This window comes from Sapajus apella, unplaced genomic scaffold, assembly GCF_009761245.1.
Source record: "Sapajus apella isolate SASKATOON/1434 unplaced genomic scaffold, GSC_monkey_1.0 scaffold48, whole genome shotgun sequence".
Taxonomy (NCBI): domain Eukaryota; kingdom Metazoa; phylum Chordata; class Mammalia; order Primates; family Cebidae; genus Sapajus; species Sapajus apella.
In genome coordinates this window covers 15,462,282-15,482,366 of record NW_022436988.1, presented here as the reverse complement: position 1 = coordinate 15,482,366, position 20,085 = coordinate 15,462,282, and the positions used below count along the sequence as shown (strand labels likewise).

Here is a 20,085-nt window from a genome sequence, read left to right as displayed (position 1 = left end):
GGATGGAAGAATCTGTGATATATATACACAGTGGAATACTATGCAGCCTTAAAAAAGATAATCATGTTATTTTCAATAACATGGAAGATCCTGGAAGACAATTACTGCATTATCTCTCTTATACGTGGACTCTGAAAAAACAATCGAATTCCTAGAATCAGATAATAGTACGATGGTTACCATGGACTTGGTGGGGAGGGATGGAAGGAAATGGGTAGTGGCTCATGACTATAATCCCAGTACTTTTGGGTGCTGAGGGAGGCTCACTTGAGGGCAGGCATTTTAGAACAGACTGGGCAACATAATGAGACCCTGTTTCTAAAAAAATATTATTCATGTGTGGTGGTACATGCCTGTAGTCCTAGCTACCTGGGAGGCTGATGTGGGATGATCACTGGAGCTCAGGAGTTTGAGGTTACAGTGAGCTGTTATTGTGCCACTGTACTCCAGCCTGGGTGGAAGTGAGACCCTGCCTCCAAAAAAAAAAAAAAAAAATGGTCTAGTTTAGACAGGAAGAATAAGTATCTGGAGATATAACATGGAACATGGTGATTGTTATTAATAATAATCTGTAGTATACCTGAAAATTGCTAAGAGAACAGACTTTAAATGTTCTCATCACAAAGATAAGTATATGTGTGATATGATGAATATGTGAATTAGCTTGATTTAATATTTCTACAATGTATACATATATCAAAACTTCATGCATATCATAGGTGTATACAATTTGTCATTTGTCCATGAAAATAAATTTTAAAAATACCATGTTGTATACCTCAAAGATGTATAATTTTATTTGCCAATTATATAGAAAAGTCTTATTCTGTCACTATGTATCAATCTATCAGAACATGGAGGAGTTGGGGACAATAACAAAAATGCCATGTATAAAAAGTAACATAAAAAATCAGGAAACAGGCAAAAAATGGCATAAATAATAATAGTGGTAGCAATAAATCTAAGAACATCCTTTATTAAAAGAAAATGTATGATTTGGACCAAATTCAGCTCACCAGAGAACTTGACTAACAAAGAACGATTAAAGCAAAGTGATAGGTAAATATGTGTAAGTAAACACCAGTGGAAGATAACCTTTGAGCTATTAATTTCTCCCTTTAACTTGCTTCCGAATTGCCCTTCTCCCAACCTTTCACTTGAATACATTTACTTTCCTCTGTGTGTTTTTCCTAAGTTGGTGGGTGATTTTTCACTTAAGATTTCATTTCAAGAAAGGATTTTACTGATATAAAAACATGTTTCCAGGATCTTCGCATTAGGTCCGTATCTGAATTTCATTTTGAGGTTTTAGTCTTTGACTCGCTACGTTAGAAAGACTAGATGTGCATCGAAATGCTGCTTTTGTTGCCTTAGTAATGTTTGGACTCCAGTGTAATGTACTTTGTGCCAAACACTGTAATACATGTTAGAGATCCAAAATAATAATTTAAAATTCAAACGTGGTAAAAACTTGAACAACAAACTTCTTTTTCCCCCATGTGAAATAAAATAAATGTATTGGCAAAAATTTGCAAGGCAAGTTGCTCTTTCTCTTTCTCATAAGAAATACTTTATGAGACACTTTAAATTTACCATTTAAAATATGGAGTAGAGTGGCTACTGGTTCCTAATTCTCTTGCTTTTTCTTCTCTGCCTCTTAGTGTATTCTTACTTTTGAGATTATCATCATAGCAGCCCATAGAAGCTTTTCGATATTATCTTGGAAAATTTTCTGTCTACCCTCACTTTGTTTTAGTTTATAAGCAAACATTGATTTTATTAATTCACTTATTTACTAAAACACTGAGAGAAGAAATCGAAAAAAATATAAAAAGAAGAGGTTAAAGATAGAGTTTGAGTTAAATAGGTCTCCATTTAAACTGATTTAAATAGCTAACTACAGGCATTTTGGCTAGCGCTGATTAAGTGTTTGATATGGTTTGTCATAGTGTATTTATGTTTTGTTGTTGTTCTTGCCATTTCTCTCTTAAACCTGGTGGCCACTCATTTCACTTTCAGTCTTACCTTGCTTACAGGCAGGTCTGTAGCGGGTATTTCCATCCCACCAAGTAACATGACTTTTCTTACTTCCCAGCTAGGCTCTGCATCCTCAATTGCCATGTATGTGGAAGCATGGCTGCCATTTCATTTCTTCCTTTTTGTCCAGCTGTACCAAAATTTCCCTTTTATATTTTAAGATCTGTATAATGTCCACATTGGTTGTGTTTATCTGCATTTGCATATGAACAGCTTTTTGTGAAGACAAATTTTCATTTAGCACTTGTTATTGATGCTGCTATCTCATTTCCTCAAATGATGCCACATTTAGGAAAGAGGTATAGATACATTGTTTATCGTATTCTCTTGAATCTTGCGAGATTTCTTTTCTTTGATTAAAAAGTAATTAAAAAAATCAAAGAGTTTCTGTTTTTCATTTTCTTTTATCTTATGGATTTATTTTAAAAGAATTCATCTGCAGGTAGATTCAGGCAATTCGCTTTGAACAGAAAATTGGTATTTGAGTATAGTATTGAAATCATTCTATGGTAGACCAAGTTTCTATCTTGAAATATCTAAATTTAATTTTATATTAAAAATGGATTTGTGATCACTGTTTCGTTGTTTGTATGTCTCTTTTAAGTAAACTTTACTTGTCTTCCAATAAATTTTCCCTGTTCTTGTCATGGCAGGTTCATGACTTGCAGAGTGAACTTGATAAAGGAAAAGAAGATACTGAAAAGAAAATTCATAAATTTGAGGAAGCTTTGAAGTGAGTAAAACTGTAATGCATTTCGTTTAAAACTACCCTTTATTAAACTGTGAGCCAAATTAAGTAACTGGGACCTAAGCACTATATTTTTATAAAAGTCTTGCTATGAATTAGTTTGCATCAGTTTTTCATCACAAATCTCTATCTTCAGAATTTTATTACTAGCCAGTAATTTTTTTTTAAAAGAAAAATCAGTTCAGCTGTTTTTAAGTGATAGAAATGCAAGAAAATAGAACTCAGTGGTTTCAGATGCTTTCTCCCTCTTAAACGAAAACAGATTTTTTTAAAAATGAGATTTAGGTCTTAGGACATTTAGAAATTCTGCTGTAGATTTTGTTGAGCGATTTGGGAAATGAAATGTTCCAGTTGTTATATTTGAAAATGGATTACTATACAGGCATTATTTAGGAAAGGCTTTGTCTTACGATATGCTACTTAGTGTTTTAGTGTTCTTAAGTGTATACTGAAATATTAGGTTTTATTTGTCTTCTCCATTCATTTACTAGACTGATTGGGCCCCCCTATTACTAGGTTTGACCTTGCAGTTTTTAGCTGAAAAAACATTGATTCATTTAGATAACTTAAAACATAAATTATTGTGAGGTCTGAACTCAATAAATATTGAGTTCCCACCATATGTCAGCCAATGTGTGGTACATTCCCATAAAACCATATACTCTAGTTGGAGAGATATTAAGACATTTGGCAATTTGGTACAGAAGTACAATAAGTGTTTAATTGGAGGAAGGTCAATACAGTGACTGACCCAATAAAGTGATTTAAGAGGAGAAGCTTTCTTGAGCTCAGTATACCTAGCTAATTCCCAGAGAATCGGTCATTTCATTTTACCTGCTTCCCTAAACCTCCAAATAAGAATGACTTACAGAACGGCCAAAAAGAATACCTAGGATCAAGCACATTTAGTATCTAGTTCTGCTTGGGAAAATAGCCAATTTGGGCTGTTTACTTTGAAGTTAGACCTCACAATAATTTACTCTCTTCCTTTCAGACTACACTGTTATTTCTACACTGAGTACTGCACTGTTAAGATCATCTAGACATTTAGCCAAACTTAAGGTATTACCTATATGTAAGATGGAGAAATAATCTACAGAAGAATTTTATTTAACATTCTAAAATGTCTTCTTTTAACTCCAAGTAAAATTCAGTATTTTGACAAAGACCTTTGAAGTACCTAAAGAGGGTTACTTGGCTCAGAAAATGATTACATTGTACATAGAAACCTGCAGAGACTTCAGGGCTCTTTGACTTTCTACCAGCACCATTAAAAGATACTGTATTGTTATATACATAAACTCCTAATATCCCACGGAAAAGAACTTCCTGAACTCTAATTGCACTTAGGGTCAACTTAATACCTAGTTAATCTAAGTACTTCAAATGCCTAATCATTAAGAACATCATAACATCTTGAGCTGTGTTCTACACGTGTAGAAAATCTCCATTTTAGAATGTAGTGTTATTCATTCATGTAGTTATTCTTTCTTTCATTCATTTAATAAGGATTTATTTCTTCTGTGCATATTGAATGTATAGTAGAGACTATCAGAGAAAACAGGGATATATAAATATGAATTTATATCCATATCAAAATATGATACATGCCATATAAGGCAAAATACTTTAAAAACATAATCAGTAAGATGAACTGGTAATGGGAGCATCTTAGAGAAGAAAAGGTTTTTAACTGACTTGTGAATGAAAAGTAGAGAACAGATAAACTATCCTGAGAGCTTGGTCCCATCCTCTGCTGTCTCTCTAGAGATGCTAGCCTCTACTAGTTTTGGCTCTTTCTTTTCTATTTCCCAGCTCTCTTCACCTTGTTACATTACCACATATGCTTCTTTCACAGATTACCTTTCCTTTTCTCCTAGCGATTTCTAGTGTCAAGTTCTTTGATTCTCTCAGATTATAGAATTTTGCAACCATGTAGGGGTAGTCTTGTGAATTGGGATGACATATAATGTGTTTGAGATGTTAATGGAAAAGTTGAGTGGCTTTATTCTGATATAATGATTGTATTAAAGACAGAAAAAGACTGGAAATTGTTCTGTGAGAGGATGATGCAGTTGATATTTACATTCTCTCGAAGCAGTTGACATTGTCAACTCATCTTTGGTTTAGAGCTCAAGTTGATATTTCAGAACCTATCATTATTTAAGAAGGAGGATTGTAGTCACATTTTTTTTTATGTTAAATGTTAGATCCTTAAGGCACCTGTTGCTATTTTTTCTAAGAAATAAAACTAGTTTAATGTTGTTGCCTTACTATTCTTTTCAATTTTTGTTCTACACAAGTACTAAATACTTTTGCTTCCTATTTCATTTTTTACTATAGAAGATAATTTTAGTAACTTCCATAAATGGGAAACTATCTGAAACTTTAATGGCATGAATTGTGCATGTTCGTTTTTCAAAGATAAGTAATTAAATCATATGGGGAGCTAAATAGACTCTAATGAAAGGAGAATGACTGTTTACTATGTAAAACTAAATAATTATATTTTTGGAGGAGTTAAAATCCATCAACAACAAATGTGGATAGTATAAGTTTGATTTATTCCTTCTTGAATATTCTCGTGTTATCAAATTTAACTTTTAAGTTTTTGGTTCTATAAACATAATAAAGCATTATTTTGAGACAGTATATGGTCTTTTAAAGTATTCAATTAAAACTTCCAAAGCACCTTTTTGATTAACTTTTTCAAACTCCTTCTTTTACAATAAAATACAAAAATGCCTTAACATATTTATTCTGAGATTTTAAACTCTTTTGCATTGTCATAAACACTTTAAATATTTTTAACCCTGACATTAATATAGACAGGCTTTCTATTTTGCAGTTAGTATTAAATAATAGCAGTAGTAGTTTCACTAGAATATGAAAAGAAACAGACAGAATGGGAGAAAATATTTGCAAACTGTGCATCTAACAAAGGTCTAATATCCAACATCTGTAAGGAACTTAAACAAATTTACAATTCAAAAACCCACTAAAAAGTGGGCAAAGGACATGAACAGACTTTTCAAAAGAAACTACATGTGATCAACTATCATATGAAAAAACACTTGCAGACCACGCTGGGTTGCTGCCACTACTGCCACCATTGTGCCAGCCCCTCAGGTCTCCGCAAGGCCGGGTGACTCTCCAGAATGAGAGACAAGCCAATTTGGGAGCAGACTGGATCAGCATCATTCAACATTACTACCAGTTATTTGATAAGAATAGAACCCAACGAGGTGCAATTTACATTGACGCATCATGCCTTATGTGGGAAGGATGACAGTTCCAGGGTAAAGCTGCCATTGTGGAGAAGTTGTGTAGCCTTCTGTTCCAGAAAGTCCAGCATGGCATCACAGCGCAGGATAGCTATCAGCCCACGCCAGAGAGCTCCAACATCAGCATGGTTGTGGGCCAGCTTAAGATGGATGAAGACACCATCATGGGGTTCCATCAGATGTTCCTATTAAAGAACATCAATGATGCTTGGGTTTGCACCAATGATACCTTCAGGCTTGCCCTGCACAACTTCGCTGACCTCCTCTCAGCCAGACATTCACGCTGTCTCCTGCTTCCTCCTCTTCCCAATACTATTTCCACTTCTCCAGATGCTCCAAATATCCTGCACAAATGAGCAGGGCCATGGGGGGAGTGGGCACAGTGTGCTGCTGCCACCAAGGTGTTGTGCATGATGTTTGGATGCTAGACTAGTTGCATCTGATGGGAGAAGTTTGTGTTGTACCAGTGCATGCCTTCAAAAGACTTAAGTAATGCAAAAGATTGTCTTTTTTTTTTTTTTTTAAATCTACTGACAAGTTGCTCTAGTAACCCAAAGAAGGATAAAGCAGCTGCCTCACTGCCCAGACATTGATTTGTTCAGATATTTCAATGCCTCATGCTACAATAAAACCACAAAATTTTTCTTAACAGTTAAAAAAAAAAAAGAAAGAACCTCAACATCACTGATCATTAGAGAAATGCAAATCAAAACCACAATGAGATGCCATCTTACATCAGTCAAAATGGTTATTACTAAAAAGGCAAAAAATAGCAGTTGCCAGTGAGGTTGCAGAGAAAAGGGAACAGTTATACGCTGTTGGTGGGAGAAGTTCAGCCATTGGAAGACAGTGTGGCAATTCCTCAAAGACCTGAAAACAAATACCATTCAACCCAACAATCCTATTACTGAGCATATACCCAAAGGAATAGAAATTGTTCTGTTATAAAGACACATGCACATGTATGTTTATTGCAGCACAATTCACAATAGCAGAGACATGGAATCAACCTAAATGCCCATCAATGATAGACTGGAAAGAAAATGTGGTACATATACACCGTGGAGTACCATACAGCCATAAAAAAGAGTGAGATCATGTCCTTTGCAGGAACATGGCTGGAGCTGGAGGCCATTTTCCTTAACAAACTAATGCAGGAACAGAAAACCAAATACCGCATGTTGTCACTTACAAGTGGGAGCTAAATGATGAGAACATATGGACACATAAAGGGGAACAGAACACACTGGGTCCTATTGGAGGGTGGTGGGTAGGAGGAAGGAGAGGGATCAGGGAAAATAACTAATGGGTACTAGGCTTAATACCTGGGTAATTAAATAATTTGTACGACAAACCCCGAGACACAAGTTTACATATATAACAAACCTGCACATGTACCCTGGACTTAAAAGTTAAATTAAAAAAAAAAAAGCTTTCAGGATTATATCACTTAAATTATGAGTAAATATAGGAAAAATAGTAATCACTAATGGAGTTCATTTCAGCAAGTAAATAGTTCCTGCCTTTATAAAACTGATACAATGAAAGTATTATAAGAAATGATGAATAAAATATTTGTCTTTAGTTCTAGAACAGACTTCAATGACTTATAAATGCATATTAACATGTCATTAAAATTTAAAAAACATGTAGAGATGGTAGATATTATTGGACTAGATATAAAAGTATTTCTGTATTTAAATTCTAAATTTGCTTTGACTTGAACTCTTTCAGGTGGTTTTGGGAACAATTTGAATTTAGTGTGGTTTAAGAGCATAAACTCTGGACCTAGCTGTCATGGTTTAACTTCTAGCCTAAATTACTAACTGTGTGACCTTAGGCATGATGCCTAATTTCCATGAGATTCAGGCTTTGCATCTGTAACATGAGGACAATAATAAGATCTTCCCTCTAAGATTGTGGAGAGGCTTAGAAGAGTTATAAAGCATTTAGAATAGTGCCTGTTATAGATATGTATTGTTAATACTATTATTATTATAAGGGCTATATTATATATGTGTATTCGCCCTATTTACTTCATTTCTTATTGCCTTATAAAATGATATAAACACGTTCACCAGAAGAAGTAATCTTTTCCCAGCATCCGTTTTTTTTTTTAAGAAAAATAGCGCCGGGCGCGGTGGCTCAAGCCTGTAATCCCAGTACTTTGGGAGGCCGAGGCGGGTGGATCACGAGGTCAAGAGATCGAAACCATCCTGGTCAACACGGTGAAACCCCGTCTCTACTAAAAATACAAAAAAAAATTAGCTGGGCATGGTGGCGCGTGCCTGTAATCCCAGCTACTCAGGAGGCTGAGGCAGGAGAATTGCCTGAACCCAGGAGGCGGAGGTTGTGGTGAGCCGAGATCGCGCCATTGCACTCCAGCCTGGGTAACAAGAGTGAAACTCCGTCTCAAAAAAAAAAAAAAAAAAGAAAAATAGCTTTATTGAGGTATAATTCTCATACCATAAAAATAACTTGTTTTAAGTGCACAATATATGATTTTTGGTAAATTCATAGAGTTTTGTGTTTTGTAATCATCACCATGGTTCAATTTTAGAACACTTTTTTTTTTTTTTTTTTGAGATGAGGTCTTACTCTGTCACCCAGGCTGGAGTGCAGTGGGGCGATCTTGGCTCACTGGCAGCTCGACTTCCCAAGTTCAAGTGATCCTCAGCTTCCCTAGGAGCTGGGACCATAGGCATGCACCACCATGACCAGCTAATTTTTTGTGTTTCTGGTAGAGACAAGGTTTCACCATTTTGTCCGGGCTGGTCTCAAACTTCTGAGTTCAAGTGATCCATCTGCCTTGGCCTCCCAAAATACTGGGATTACAGGTGTGAGCCACCGCCCCCAGCCCAATTTTAGAACGTTTCTATCACTCTATAAAAGATCCCTCATGGCATCAGATTTTAAGAGAAATGATTTTTTTTTCTGACAAGATCTTCAATAGTCATTTTGCAGAAAATACAGACTGAGTATTTCTTATTTTGACTTTCAGTAAAAGCTGAAAGTTATTATATATTAAGATGTGCTTTGGCATATTGTAGAGACCTAAGCTAATGTAGCCTTAATATGTTGCTTCCTGGTTACTTTGCTTTCCAATATTTTAGCTTTGATACAAGCTACAAGGGTGAATTTAGAGAAAAGATTGTGTGTGTGTGTATGTGTGTGTATGTGTATGTATGTGTGTGTGTGTGTGTGTGTAGGCTGTGTGTATAAATGCATTGAAAGGGACCTGGAAATTATATTTATATGAAAACATACACCTATAATGAGACCATATTTTGGCTTATGACAATAATAAAGACAAAAGAAACCAATAAAATTTGAAGAGGAAGAATTATGAAACATTAATAGTAGTTCAATATTGTATGCTCACCCTAGTTGGAAAGCATATGAGGTTTTAAAAAATTTATTTACATTTTGCATACATTTTTAATTAAACGTGTCTGAGGATTCCTCAGGGTCCTGAGATGCTTTCAATTTGTCCCAAATCACTTAGCTAGTAAGGGGTGGAGCAGTATGTAAACCCAGTTTCTGGAAATAGTTAAAGTCTATTTTGAGTTTTTCACTGAACAAGCCTTCTGTGTATTTCATATAATAAATGGAGAGTTGTCAGGGATGACACACTTTTTTTAAAAACAGGTGAGAGTTTTCTTCACCTAGAATGAAAGGACACCCTACCACAGCTTGTTAAGAGAGGCTATTAGGAGGCTTATGGAATATACAATAAGAAAGAGAGCTTTTTATTAAGTATATGATTAAGTTTTTTTTTTTTTTTTTTTGAGATGGAGTCTTGCTCTTTTGCCCAGGCTGTAGTACAGTGGTGGGATCTCAGCTCACTGCAGCCTCCACCTCGCAGGTTCAAGCAGTTCTCCTGCCTCAGCCTCCTGAGTAGCTAGGACTACATGTGCATGCCGTCACACCCAGTTAATTTTTTTTTGTATTTTAGTAGAGGTGGGGCTTCGCCGTCTCTCAGCAAACTCCTGATCTCAGGAAATCCGTCCGCCTTGGGCTCCCAAAGTGCTGGAATTATGGGTGTGAGCCACCCCACCCAGCCAGGAATTTTTAATGAAAAGAAAAAGTATTCTCCCTATAAGAGGCTTCAGGCTTTCTTCTTGTGTGAATTCATGTGTAATACATAGATTCATCTTCTACTTGTAATTTATCAATCTTACTTTGTAAACTTGAATCTGATTTTAGCATACTTATTTTGATTCCTAAATATCCTAACATTTCAGGGTAAGTACATCCCGTGAAGAACTATACTTTAGGGAGATTATCCTGGCAGGAATGAAAATATAAATTTAAGTAATGAGAAAGTGGAAGCAGGACAATAAGGAAGATGAAGCTATCAAAAGGGTCCATGTAAGAGACAGTAGACTCTGGGACAGTGGTGTCCCAGAGCCTGTGATAGAGAGGATGGATGCAACCACTGCAGATCAGACTCACCAGGACAAGGAGCTTCTCTGGAACTTTCCAGTCTCATCTGAGTACCTTTTCTTCATCACAGTTAATAAACTTTCACAAATAATTTCTGAGAGATAACTGATGAAAAACTACATTGTTTTATATTTTTGTTCCATATAGATATAACATAGATTGAGTACATGGAAATCTAAAGTATAAATGTTGATTTAAAAATATTTTATTTTAGATTCAGGGGGCACATGTGTTAAGTTTGTTACATGAATATATTGCATAATGGTGGGATTTGGGCTTCTAGTGAAATACTGAATTTTAAAATAGTGTTCATGATTTATGAAGATACAAATACAAGGAATTTAAAAACTTTTAAACACTGGAGCTTAACTTATTGTATTATACACACACACACATTTATATATGTATATTTTTTCCCATGGTGTAGGATTTGAATCAAAACATGCTGTGATGAAAAAATATTTAGGAATCGTATTAGTTCATTTTCATGCTGCTAGTAAAGACATACCCGAGACTGGGTAATTTATAAAGAAAAAGAGGTTTAATGGACTCACAGTTCCACAGGGTTGGGGAGGCCTCACAATCATAGTGGAAGGCAAAAGACATGTCTTACGTGGTGGCAGGCAAACGAGAAAAAGAGAACCAAGTGAAAGGGGTTTCCCTTTATGAAACCATCAGGTCTTGTGAGACTTACTCACCGCCATGATTACAGTATGGAGGAAATGGCACTCATGATTCAGTTATCTCCCACTGGGTCCCTCCCACAACACAAGGGAATTATGGGAGCTACAGTTCAAGATGAGATTTGGGTGAGGTTGCAGCCGAACAATATTAAGAATGTAAAAAATTTCAAATGGAATTTGAGTTTTTTCTTATTTTATCAACTTCAGTTGTTAGGGTAAAAATCAGACATTTTTAAAAAGGAATTTAAAAAAATTTCAGAGACAAATTGTTTTTAGCTGTTTCTGTTTATTGTATTGGCTAATAAATTCCCATAATGCCCCAAGGACTGAATAAGCCGGCTGAGGGAGGTGCTGGGTGGATCCTGGAATAAGAGCACTTATCCTGGGTGACTTTTTGATACCATAACTGGTAACATATCAGGGACCAGAGATGGGGCAGTCGATTTTGAACTAGACTTGAACCTCAGCCAAGGGAGCTGCTATCTGGAGAACATGTAGGTGTACCGTCTTCTATTTTCCCACTTATATCAAAGATGTCTATTTGACAGAGACCAGTTTTGTCTTTTTTTTTTGGAATGATCACTTTTCTATATCATTCTCCTTCGTCCATTACTTTGTAAAGTTTTAATCTTTAAAGATAAATTTACCTGCTTCCTTGCCCCCAGGGAAGGAAGAACAAAAACAGTCAAGGCCAGGTGAGAATTCCAAGGGGAATGGAAAATAAAACTTGTTCCTCCCCCACCTCTTTCTGCTCCAAGAACTCTTCAGCCTTTCCATTTCCTTTTAATACCGAACAAGATGGGACCCTGATGATCAGGCTCCTTGCTGAATTCAACTTGAAACCCGAAGGCAAGGGAGCTCATTGATGGAGATCATAGAGACCCACCTCTGGGGCACAGAACTGGGTCAAAAATGATCATGAGAGTGCCCAAGGGGCACATGAAAGATGTTTAGCTCAGGGTTTGATGGTGGAGCCCTTAGAGGCAACATTCTTACTTGTGATTAGCCCAGCCGTACCAGAGAGAGAAAGAGAGCTGAAAGTGGCCCCACAGCAGGCAGAGATGCAAATGACCTGCCCCAAATGGTCACTCAGTATTGTAATCACTTGACAGGGTGTGTTAAAACTGGAGTGTTCTTTCCCTTTCAAGGAAGTGCAATAAGTGGGTTCTTTTTTACACATTTGGCTCTCTGTGTTTCCTATTTTCCCCTACATTCTATTCCAGAACTATTTTGCTGTACATCGTGGACAAAATTTCAATTAGAAGTTGAATGAGGGCTGGGTTCAATGGCTCATGTCTGAAATCCCAGCACTTTGGAAGGCCAAGGCGGGAAGATTGCTTGAGGCCATGAGTTTGAAACCAGCTTAGGCAACATAACAAGAACCCGTTTCTAAAAACAACAACAACAAAATTAGCTGTCTGGGTGGCTCAAGCTGCTAGTCCCACGTACTAAGGGGGCTGAGACAGGAGGATTGCTTGAGCTCAGGAGTTGGAGACTGCAGTGAGCTATGACTACGCCACTATACTCCAGCTTGGGTAAGAGAATGACACCCTGTCTAAACAACAGCAAAAGGAAGCCAAATGTTGTTTTAAGGTCCCACAGATTGAAAGGTGAATCACATATGTGGTCAACCCAATGAAAACCTAACTATGCAAGAGAAAAATATATGGTGACATTTCTGGACTTGGACTACTCCTGTCCTTTGAAATCTTACTGTCATGCCCAGATTAGGGTGTTTATTTCCTCTCAGCTTATGGCTTTTAGAAAACACCCTAGCCACAAGCCCTTTGACCATGAACTGGAGATGTCTTCTGCTCATAATGTACCTGATATTGATGTATAACACCCCTTTTCTGACTCCAGGTATTTTTTTTTCTGTGAACAGAAGTTTATTGAGGGTACTCATCCTGCAGTCTCATAGTTTTTATAACTTTCTATTGAAGTGTAACTACATACCAAAAAGTACACAAACTTAACACAACCCATGTGAGCAGCTCCTGGATCAAGAAGCTGAATATTAACAGCATTACAAAAGCCTCCCTCCTGAGTCCCTGTCACTGCCCCACCTTCAAGAGCAGCCGCTATTCTGACTTTTTATCTATTTTTGAACAACACATAAATGGAATCGTGTAGAATGCAGATTTTTGTGCCTGGCCTCTTTTACTCAACATTTAGGTTTGTGAGATTCATTTATATTGTTGTATATCATTGAAACTACAGTGATATACAACAATATAAATGACTCATTTGTTCATTCAACATGCTCATTTGTTGAATAGTATTTCAAAGTGAATATGCCACTATGTATTTGTCCATTCTACTGTTAATATTAATTTGGGCTGTTTCTGGTTTGGGGATATTATTAATAGTGCTGCAATGAACATTCTTATATGTTTCTTTTGGTAACTAAAAATACACACTTCTGCTGGGTATGTATCTTCATCATGCTTTTATGTTGTGAAAAAATACACCTATTGCACCCAAAGGAATAGAAACTATTCTATTACAAAGATACATGCGTATATATGTTCATTGCAGCACTATTCACAGTATTCACAGTAGCAAAGACATGGAATCAACCCAAATGTCCATCAATGATAGACTAGATGAAGAAAATGTGGTATGTATACACCATGGAATACTATGTAGCCATAAAAAGGAATGCGATCATGTTCTTTGCAGGGACATGGATGGGCTGGAAGCCATTATCCTCAGCAAACTAATGCAGGAACAGAAAACCAAACACTGCATGTTCTCACTTATAAGAGGAAACTGAACAATGAGAACACATGGACACAGGGAGAGGAACAACACACACTAGGCCCTGTTGGGGAGTGGGGTGGGAGGAGAAAGAGCATTAGGAAAAACAGCTAAGGCATGCTGGGCTTAATACCTAGGTGCTAGGTTGATAGGTGCAGCAGATCACCATGGCACACATTTACGTATCTAATAAAACTGTGCATCCTGCACATGTACCCTGGAACCTAAAGATTTAAAAAAAAAAAAAAAAAAACACCCATGTGGGGAGAATTTGGCCTATGTTCAGTCCCTGGAGTAAGCAGAACTTTTAGACTATTCAGTGGCATTATCAAAGAACCAAGAGAAGTGAGTGGACCCAGTTGGTTTGGGACCAAAGGAAAGAATTTATTGGAGTTATTGGAGCCCTTTCTTGTTATTTTTCCAACAAGCTGACACACAGCTTCCTGAAAACATATCTTTTCTTGCTTAATATGTGTATTTTTTATAATATCCCATTATGATGGAAAAACATTATTTACCCCTAAAGTTATATTTTTTAACATGAGTGAAAAAGCTTTCCTGTAAGACTTTTAAAAATATTCTTCATTTATCTTTTGTTGCTTGTTTGTTGTTATAAATCAACATTTATAATATTGGTAGAAACAGAGATTAATCTTCTAATAGGAATACCTTAAAGATACTAAAACTGCAAAGTTATAATGACTGTACTTTTTGTTTGCTAGACACTAATCTTAATAAACGACTTAAATGGAATACTAAACAATCTTGTGATTATTCGTAGAAGCAGTGAACTTCATTTTGATTAGGTTTGTTTTTTAATGGAACATTGCCTACTGCAAAAATTTGGATGAAGTTGCGTTAAAAGCAGACAGCCTTCCAGTTTACCCAGGAGCTTGAATTTTGAATTTTGGTAAACTGGAAGAGCTAGGTTAAATTGGTCTTGAAGGGGATTTTAAAGTATAACTGAATAGTATAAGTCTGAATTTAGTTTCAATATTACTGAAGTGAAGAATTGTGATTTCATCATTTTGTTTGTCAGGTTGGTGAAAAGTATCTCAAGAATTAATAGCGACATTTAAAATGGAGAAAAAATTGAATTAAGGAGATATCTAGAAAGAGGCTAAAAGGAAGCCTGCAAACTTGAATAGTAAACATAAGGTTTTCTGTACCTAATAAGTAAGCGAAAACATCTTTGAATGTTCTCCTTGATAGGACATTTTATTCTGTTTAGAAAACAAATTTGAACTTTCAAAAAGTATCCTTGAAAGTTTAATTCTAAATACTATTCTACTACAACATAAAAGTAACCTGTAACTTATGATACTTAATAAAGAAGATAGGTGCTGTTTTCAACTGTTTACTTGATGAAGTTTGTAACTTTTAAATGTATTCTTTCTATTGCTATTATTACTAAAATTAGGAACACATGCAATTTGTGATGTATTATTCAACCAAAATATGTCAGATGTTCACATCTGAGTATGACGTTACCTCTTACAACATAGATAGTATATAGAGTTGGGGAGCCAGAGGGAAATATTTGACATGTATGAAATCACCTTGGATTCCATTTAACTAGAATTCAATGAATTATATGAACATTTGATGAAAAATAACCAGACATTGCTGAATGATATTAAATTATTTCAAAAAATTATTCTTTGTCATGACCACCCAAGTTCTAGGCAAATCCAGAAGGGTACTATTTTTTATAGCATTGTAATAGAAAGTTATGATAAAATGAACCTATCCAGGGTTCTGAAGCCAGGACATCTCAGAGCCTGATGCCCAAGACATATTATCTGGATATTGCTGTTGGTTATTCAGGGACCAGAGCGTCTTTAGTTAGCAGGTGATGAATTCTGCCAGGCCTCTACTGTGACAAGGCAGCACTGAGTTCCATGTGAAGTTCCCCTGTCGCTGCTCTCTTCCTCTCCCAGGCACACAGATTTCTCCAAGCCAGATGGCCACTGCCCAGGTCTTGAGGAGAGGTGATACAGGCATTCCTTTAGCCTTTATGACTGGTATCTCAGTAGGTTGTGTGCCCCTCTAGTCCACTGGCTCTGAGCCCAGCTCGGCACTGGGACTTGCCTAGGATTTGCAGTCCTTATGGCCTAGACTGTCCCTTAAGTTCTCTTAAGGTCCCAAAGCACTCCAGCCTGTGCTGGCAAGGCTTACTGGAACTCAAGTTCTGACCTTTGGGATGGGCGATTCACCTCTGGACATGGGCCAGTCCAGGTGCCCTCTCTGAAGGCAGATGTCAGCTGACTGCAGCCTGGTTCTTTTTGCCAGCGTGACTGCACAGCACTAAGTTCAATGCAAAGCCTCATAGTCTCTGTACTCTCCTTCACCCAAGAGCACAGATTCTCTGTGTTATCTGACCACTGCTGATGGATGTGGGAGGGGTGGCATTAGCAGTTCAAGACGGTTTTTCCTGCCCTCTTCAATGTCTCTTTCAGCCATAAGAAATTAAAAATGGTACTGTGATTGCTCACCTGATTTTTGGTTCCTGTGATTGTGCTTTTTATATCTAGTTGGTAAAATTTGGTGTTTCTGTTGGGGGGAAGAATCACCTAAGTTTCTATTTGGCCGTCTTGCTCTGCCCTCCACTCTATGCCTTTTAATTGGAGAATTGAGTTCATTAACATTCAGTGTTATTATTGATCAGGAAGGACTTACTATTATTATTTTGTTGTTTGTGTTCTGGTTGTTTGGTAACTTCTCTTTCCCTTTCTTCCTTTACGGTTACATGATTTTCTTTGGTGGAATGTTTTAATTGATTGTGTTTTATTTTTAGTAAATCTATTATAGGTTTTTGCATTGCGGTTACTATGAGGCTTACAAAAAGCATTTTATAGCTATAACAAATTATTTTAAAGAGATGAAAATTTATCTTAGATCTCAAAGTATAGAAACAAAGAAAAAATGAAAAAGCATATATGCTTTTATCTCTCCAGATTTAGACTTTATGTGGTCTCAATTATACATCTTTATATTGCCTGTCTCTTAACAGGTTCCTGTAGGTAGTATTGTTTTTTTTATATATAGGTTTGTCTTTTTGGCTTCATACTAGAGTTATGAGTGCATTGCACAGCACAGTTATAGTATTAGAGTATTTTGGGTTTGTTCATATACTTGGTTTTACCAGTGGGTTTCATACTTTCAAATGTTTTCTTTTTGCACATTAGTATTTTTTTCTTTCCAATAAAAAAACTCCCTTTAGCATTTCTTGTAAGATGGTTCTGGTGTTGGTAAATTCTCTCAGCTTTTGTTTGTCAGGGAAACCTTTATCTCCCCATAATATTTGAAGAATAGTTTTGCTGTATACAGTATTTTTGTATGACAGGTTTTTTTTTTTCTTTCAGAACTTTGAAACTGTCATTCCGCTCCCTCCTGTACTGTATGGTTTTACCTGAGAAGTCTGTTGCCAGATGAATTGGAGCTTCTTTATATTATTTGCTTCTTTTCTCTTGCTCCTTTTAGGATTCTCTGTTTGTCCTTTGCCTTTGAGTGTTTGCTGATTATATGCCTTGGGTTAGTCTCATTTGGGTCAAATCTGATTGTTGTTTTCTGTCCTTCTTGTACCTGGACATTTATCTCTTTCTTAGATTTTGGAAAGTTTTCTTGTATTATTTCTGTGAATAAGCTATCTACCTCTTTCTATTGCTCAACTCCCTCTTAGACATCGATAATTCTTAGATTTTGTCTTCTAAGATAATTTCCTATGTTTTGTAGGAGATCTTCTTTTTTCTCATTCTTTTTTCTTTTTTCTCCTCTCAGTGTATGTGTTCAAATAGCCAGTCTTCAAGTTCAGAGGTTCTTTCTCTGCTTGATCCATTCTGCTATTGAGAGTCTCTAATGAATTTTTCAGTTCAGCAAATGTATTTTTCAATTCTAATCTTTATTTTATCTTTTAAAAATTATTTTGATTTCTTTGTTAGATTTCTTTGATAAATTTATGAATTGCTTTTCTGTGTTAGCTTGGAGATTACTGAGTTTTCTTAAAAATGCTATATTGAATTCTTGGTCAGAGAGTTTACATATCACCATTTCATACTAGTTAGTTGCTGGCTCCTTGCTCTTTCTCTTTGAGTAGGTCATTGTTTGTTGTTTGATGTTGTTTCTTGAGGATGTTCGTCTTTGTCTTTGCATTGAAGGATTAGTTATTTATTCAGTTTTCCCATCCTGAGTTGTTTTGTTTTTTATTGGATATGTTTGCTTTAGTGATTCACTATAATTTACTTGTTGATTTCTTTTTCTTTTTTATCCTGTTAGATCACTGCCTCTGTTTTGTCACTAGATGGCACCTTAAGCCCAGGTTTTGCTTGGTTCTAGTAAACCTTTGGAGTGCCACCTGTTCTGAATGGGGGAAGTCCTACTTGGGAATCCTAGTAGCATGGGAAGGCTGGTTAAGCGCTTGTGCCTAGGGTACCTGTGCTGTTGAACAGTCACTCTGATTTGGTGTCTTCTTTGGCCAAGTTACAGAACAGAGTTTCCAGCACTGAGGATAATAGACTCACCTCTCCCTTTGTCTCTGGCTAATATTTCTCCCTTCAGGAACTCACAACATTCCCTGTGGCTTAAGGCAGGAAGAGGTCTTCTGCCAGGGAACCCAAGATGTTGGAGAAACTGGTTGTCCACCTTGATCTTTTTCTAGTGTAGAAACTCTGAGTTGAGGGGAAATTTTCTGTGTACCTAGGCAGATTGGAGGGAAGGACATTGTACATATAGAAGTGTGGTTCTCCCACTTTCTGCTCAGAATTTTTAAAAAAAATTCTCTGTGGTCCTGGGAACTGCCTGATTCTCATATTTGAGTTCTGTAATATTGCTGGTGATCATCTCTGTCCTGTATGTTTGTTTTTGGTTTTCTGTGTAGGAGAGTGAACCCAGCTTGTATGCCACCATTTTGGAACCAGAAATCTGAATCAGATGTACTTCTCTTTTTTTCTGTTTATGCTAGAATACAGTAAGACATCAACATTTTAAGTTTTCCCATAAAAATTGTAAGCTTAGTAAGTTTATTTCTAATATTGTTTTCCTTTTTTAGCATTTATTTTCCATATTTACTTTGTAGCTTTTTTATCATTCTTTTATATTTCTAGTTTCTTTCTCATATTTTCATGTGTTGTTTTTGTCTTCTGTGTAATGGGATGATTGACAACATCACTGATTTGCATTTTTGCTCTTTGCCACTTCTGTTATGAATTTTTATAGTGCTCTGCATTTTTGCTTATTTTCTATTTTTTTCTTAATCATACCCCTTTAAAAATATTATTCTATTCTTTTTTGTCTTAGCTAATTCTTAAGATTTTGCCTTCTATTTCATAGAGATTGTCTTCTTTCAGATTCCTCATACTTTTTTGATATTTTTCTTCTAGATATTATATGAGATAATTTTGATGGTAGATTTTTATTCTGTGTTTATAAAATGTTGTTCTTTTCCCCTGGTCCTACAATAACTTTTAGTCTCCAACTGGTATTTTTTTTTTTTTCTCACAGGAATAAGGGAGATTTTGTTCAGTCTTGGTGTTTTATACTTATTGAACTCTCACTGTACACTTTTCTAGGGGCTTTCTGATATTAGTCTACTGTGTATTTTGGGTCTGGATTATCTTGTGTCTTGTCCATGTCAACTTGTATAGTGGTCATATTCTTTTGAAGATTTTTAGCTGGATAAAAACACTGGTCAACTGCCAATGAAGTTCCAAGCTTCTAGGAAAATTTTACCTATAGAAACTCTGCTTTACTGGTGATATATCTTTTTATAACTTATATTATGAGTCTTTGATTTTTTTGAATGAAAGAATTAATTGTATAGTTCTCAGTATATTTTGAACTCAGATTTCTTCCTCTTTTTGTGTCCGTGTGTCTTCCTTTAGCTGCGGAGATAATGACTCTCTGCATTTAGTACATCAACATCATTTGTAGTTTACTTTAATCCAATGTGTTTTGGGAGTTGTTGGCTCTGAGTGGTTGTGTGTAAAACACTAGTAGATGTTAGAAAAACTCACCACCATGGAAGGAAAAAGCATTATCATAGAAGAATCACATATAGTAAATACTTCGATTTTTTTCAACACAGAATATTTGACTTGAGAGAGGTAGAATGTGTCTTTCTATGTAATTT

General features: G+C 36.0%; 1 protein-coding gene and 1 pseudogene across 11 annotated transcripts in view; both read left to right on the top strand.

Annotated features, from left to right (window-relative positions):
- The window catches only part of CEP112 (centrosomal protein 112), a 641,834-nt gene that overhangs the window by 171,235 nt on the left and 450,514 nt on the right, over window positions 1-20,085 (top strand). For all 11 annotated transcript variants that reach the window (XR_004257837.1, XM_032242004.1, XM_032242007.1 and 8 more), the window contains one exon: window positions 2,691-2,770. Coding sequence is in view for 10 of the 11 variants with exons in the window: in XM_032242004.1 (XP_032097895.1) it covers window positions 2,691-2,770 (80 nt within the window). In the remaining variant the exon portion in view is untranslated. The remainder of the gene's footprint in view (window positions 1-2,690; window positions 2,771-20,085) is intronic.
- LOC116525824 lies at window positions 4,148-6,892 on the top strand (annotated as a pseudogene).